Below are 4,965 nucleotides of genomic sequence, written 5' to 3'. Positions count from 1 at the left end.
AAAAAAAAAAAGGAAAACAACATAATTCGGGAAAATAAAAATATATATGTACGGTACACTTACGTCAGATATTACGGCTTGGGATCCAGGTACAGGTACGTTATGATCACTCCAAGGTACGCTACACTGGAGTTACACCTGTGGTCTTCACTGGGGTGACATCCAGGGTGGCAGAACCTCCAGGTGGTGCGTCATCTTGGGTCTGGGCTTCTGGGACATCCCAGCTGACGTCTGTGGCTGTTGATGTACAGACTGTGGGATGCTGAACTGTACCATTCTCCAAAATACAATTATATGATCCCACTTTTCAATTTGAAGGAAAGTTTCTCAGTGATCAGTCGCGTTAATTGCATTGGGTGGGAGTCATCAGGTAGGTGAGTTGGCTGTAAGAGCTTCCCTTCAGTTTGTTGTAGATTGTTGACTGGCTGAAGTAGCTCCCTTGAACCAGCTGTCCTCTGCTGTTTGCTTTATGAATTTCGGCGTTTCTTTGATGAAACGGTCTTTCCAAAGGTAGAGCGTCATGATTTCTTGATCCGTCAGTGTGTCGCGTTGCTGGAATGCTTCAATCAAGTCCGTGGTCATCTGGATGCACTGATCGATCGATACTCGTTCTTCAACTTTCACTTCACCATCGTCACTTTCCTTTTCACTGTCTTCATCCGTACTGTCAGCTGTTGCACTTCCTCCATTTTTCCCCATTTGGACAATCTCAGAATCCATCACCTGGTGAGCCGTTGGAGCATCTTTATCAGCATCAAGCCACTCCAGTAACCTGTCTTCCCCCACATTCCTGATCATCTCCTGAGCTTTGGGGTTGACTAAGCTGTTGGCGTACTCCATTAATTCACGGACAAAAGCCTCCTTTTGAGAAACTTGAAGTCTCTTGAAGTCAATCTCTTTACTCACACTAGTACTGTCGGACACCACCACAGACGGCCAGAGCTTGTGCCACACAGTTTTCAGGGTAGATGGCGTCACTGCTTGCCAGCCTCGAGCAATAGTCCAGATCGCATCCTTAAGCGTGAATTCTCTTTGAATCGCTGGAATATCTTTCCCATTGTTGACGGCCAGCAGCACGTGATGCATGAACACTGATCTATATTTACACTTCATAGACCGTAAAACACCCTGACCACAAGGCTGTATGAGGGAAGTGCAGTTTGGTGGCAAGTACAAAGCCGTAACATTATCTTTTACGAGCAATGATGCATCAGGGTGAGATGAACAATTGTCCAGCAGAAGAACAATTTTGCAATCAGGATCTAGGCCAACTGACGTGCAGTGAGCTCTTGCCTCCCGAACGAAGTATCGCTCAAACCATTCGAGAAAGATTTTAGTTGTCATCCGTCCTTCTTTGTTGCCCCGGTAAATAACAGGGAACACTTTCACACCTTTGAAGCATCTAGGGTTCACAGTTCTGCCAATAACCAATAATTTAGTCTTGTGTGTGCTTGCTGCATTGCTGCATCCAAGCACAGACACCCTGTCCTTACTGCCTTTGCTACCTATACATTCTGCCTCTGTTTCTCGGATCAAAGTTTGATCTGGGAGACGGCGCCAGTACAGAGCAGTCTCGTCAGCATTGTATACCTGCTCTGGGGTTAGTTTCTCACGTGCAATAAACTGGGAGAACTCATCCACAAATTTGGCAGCTGCGTCTTTATCTGGACTAGACTTGTCATCACATATGCGATGTAGACTAATTCCATGACGTGCTTTAAATTTCTGCAACCATCCCTGAGAATACTCACACTCATGCTGCAGGTTAAGTTCATTGTGGAAAATTTTTGCTTGCGCTCTCATCATCTCGCCAGACACAGGAACGTTACCATCTCGCCGACGCTTCAACCACTGAATGAGAGCACTGTCTAAGTCACTGCTCTTCGCCTTCCTAAGTGTTTTACGAGCCTCCATGGTCTTCTTACTCTCAGACTCACTGTAGAACTTAAGAATTTGACTTTTCTGTTTCTTAATATCATACACAGTTGATGAGCCAATGTTGTAGTGTTGGCACAGGGCCCGCACTGACACACCTTCATCCAGCTCCCTCAACAAGTCCACCTTCTGTTGCACTGATATCGTCATGTGTTTGCGCTTCTTTGCTTCACTAACAGCACTATCACTTCTTGGTCGCTTGGCAGCCATATCTACAGACAAATACTACCCAAATATTATAGAAAAACAGTGTCAACACGTGGGATGTTCCGGACGCAGACAGGTGCACACGGCCTGGCTTGCCGCGCTCGCAAACACAGATGGCAGCGCCGCCCAAGTCATAGCGGCGCTCCGGCAGAATTGCATTATTCCGGAAAGTTAAATTATTCCCGCAAATTAAAATTATGTTGGATCAAAAGATTTGCCGCATTACGGAATTCCGGATTTGGGAAGTCCAACCTTCCTATTTATTCCATCCCATAGTAATAGCTCTCTCTCTCTCTCTCTCTCTCTCTCTCTCTCTCTCTAGTAGTAGTAGTAGTAGTAGTAGTAGTAGTAGTAGTAGTAGTAGTAGTACACCATCAACAGCAACATCATCAACAACAACAAAAAGAAGAAGAAGAAGAAGAAGAAGAAGGAGGAGGAGGAGGAGGAGGAGGAGGAGGAGGAGGAGGAGGAGGAGTTATAGCAGTACATGTTCACTGAATTATACATAAACACACCGTCACCTCATCCATCTTGATTATAGTAATGGAAATGTATCACACACACACACACACACACACACACACACACACACACACACACACACACACACACACACACACACACACATGCAAAGATATTTGACTTTATTTTCATTAGATAACCAATTCAACATTTCACACCATACATACATACATGCATACATACATACATACATACATACATACATTAAGCAAAGTACACGTAGTTATCATATATTTGGTGTAATAACTCCCATACACTAACTGCTGTAACGTTCAATAGGGGACGTTTGGGAGTCAATTGCCTTACTAAACCCAACGTAATGAAACCTAACCTAACCTAACCTAACTTATCCTATCCTTAACCTAACCTAACCTAACTTATCCTATCCTTAACCTAACCTAACCTAACCTAACCTAACCTTACCCAACCTATCCTATCCTAACCCAACCTAACCTAACTTATCCTATCCTTAACCTAACCAAACCTAACCTTACCCAACCTATCCTATCCTAACCCAACCTAACCTAACTTATCCTATCCTTAACCTAACCTAACCAAACCTTATCTATCCTATCCTTACCCAACCTAACCTAACTTATCCTGTCCTTAACCTAACCTAACCTAACCTGACCCAATATCTAATCTTACCTAACTCACATTTTGACCCAATCTAACCAAAAATGCCAAACCCAGAAGCTTGATCTAATCCGACCTAACTTAACCAACCCAACTAAACGTCAACCCAGCGATATCCTAACTCCATAAACATCAAAATTTACCCAACCTAACTTAACCCAATCTAACCTTAACTCAATCTAACCAAATCACCACCAAAACACACAAAGTTAACCAAACCTATCCTATCTTAACCCCATAAACACCAAAATTGACCAACTTAACTTTTAATCTAACTTAACCGAGAAGTAACTACCAAAACAAACCTAACTTAATCTATCCATAAACAAAAACACACAAAAATTAACACACCTAATTTAAACACATAAAACTTCTAACTTAACCTAATTTAAACACACAAAACTTCTAACTTAATTCAACTTAAACACAAAACTTCTAACTTAACCTAACTTAAACATACAAAACTTCTAACTTAATTCAACTTAAACCCACAAAACTTCTAACCTAACCTAACTGAAACACAAAACTTCTAACTTAACTCAACTTAAACCCACAAAACTTGATCTAACCTAATAGAAGCTAACCTAACTTAAACACACAAAATTTTTAACCTAACCAAACTGAAAACCACAAAACTTCATACTTACACTAACCAAACTCATCAACTTTTAACTTAACCAAACTTAAACCCACAAAACTTCACTAACTTAACCTGACCTAACCAAACTTTTAACTAAACTGAAAACCACAAAACTTATGACCAAACCCAACTCAAACTTACCCCAACCTACAAATACCACACCACCAAACTTTACCTAAATTAACTTAACCCACACAAAAAAAATAAACCCAATCTAACCTAACCTAACTTAAACCAGAAACTTTACCTAACCTAACCCAACCCAACCCAACCCAACCCCACAACTTTATCCTAACCTAATCTAACCTAACTTAACTCAAAGAAGAAATTTTACCCAACCTAACCCACAAGTTTAATCTAGCAAACTTAATCCAGAAACCTAACCTAACCAAACTTAACACCACAAACTCAACCTCACCTCACCTTACGTCACGTCACTCACGACACTGAAGGAACAGGGAAAGAGAAAGGGATAGGAGCAGGATAGACTCAGCCAGCTAACCTAACCTAACCTAACCTGACCTGACTTGACCTCATTCACCACGCCACAGTGAAGGAACATAGCAAGGGAAAGGTGGAAGGAAGGAAGGAAGGAAAGAAGGAAGGAAGGAAGGAAGGAAGGAGGGAAGAAAGAAAGGAAGAGGTCACATTGAAAGGAAGAAAGATAGAAAAGAAGGAAGGAAGGGGCCCAAATTAAAAGGAAGGAAGGAAGGAAGGAAGAAAAGAACTCAAACTGAAAGAAAGAAAGGAAGAAAGGAAGGAAAGAAGCCCAAACTGGAAGAAAGAAAGAAAGAAAGAAAGAAAGGAAGAAAGAAAGAAAGAGAGAAAGAAAGAAAGAAAGAAAGGAAAAAAACCCAAACTAGAAAAAAAAAGAAAAAGAAGAAGAAAGAAAGAAAGAAAGAAAAGAAGGAAGGAAAAAACCCAAACTAGAAAAAAAAGAAAAAAAGAAAGAATGAAAGGAAGGAAGGAAAAAACCCAAACTAGAAAAAAAGGAGGGAGGGAAGGAAGGAAGGAAGGAAGGAAGG

At 41.3% G+C, this 4,965-nt stretch overlaps 1 protein-coding gene across 1 annotated transcript; it reads right to left on the bottom strand.

The window, feature by feature from the left end:
• Positions 1-399: 399 nt before the first annotated feature.
• On the bottom strand, positions 400-2,145 carry LOC123505170 (jerky protein homolog-like). Its single transcript, XM_045256331.1, has one exon. The coding sequence runs from the start codon at positions 2,143-2,145 to the stop codon at positions 400-402; it is 1,746 nt and encodes a 581-aa protein (XP_045112266.1).
• Positions 2,146-4,965: the final 2,820 nt, after the last annotated feature.

This window comes from Portunus trituberculatus, chromosome 17 (genome assembly GCF_017591435.1).
Source record: "Portunus trituberculatus isolate SZX2019 chromosome 17, ASM1759143v1, whole genome shotgun sequence".
Classification (NCBI taxonomy): domain Eukaryota; kingdom Metazoa; phylum Arthropoda; class Malacostraca; order Decapoda; family Portunidae; genus Portunus; species Portunus trituberculatus.
Note: the sequence above shows the minus strand (reverse complement) of the source record. Positions and strands in the feature narration are given on the sequence as shown.

Bases quoted from the DNA above. Each gene is read 5' to 3' on its own strand.
- LOC123505170 (XM_045256331.1), bottom strand. From the start codon at position 2,145: ATGGCTGCCAAGCGACCAAGAAGTGATAGTGCTGTTAGTGAAGCAAAG.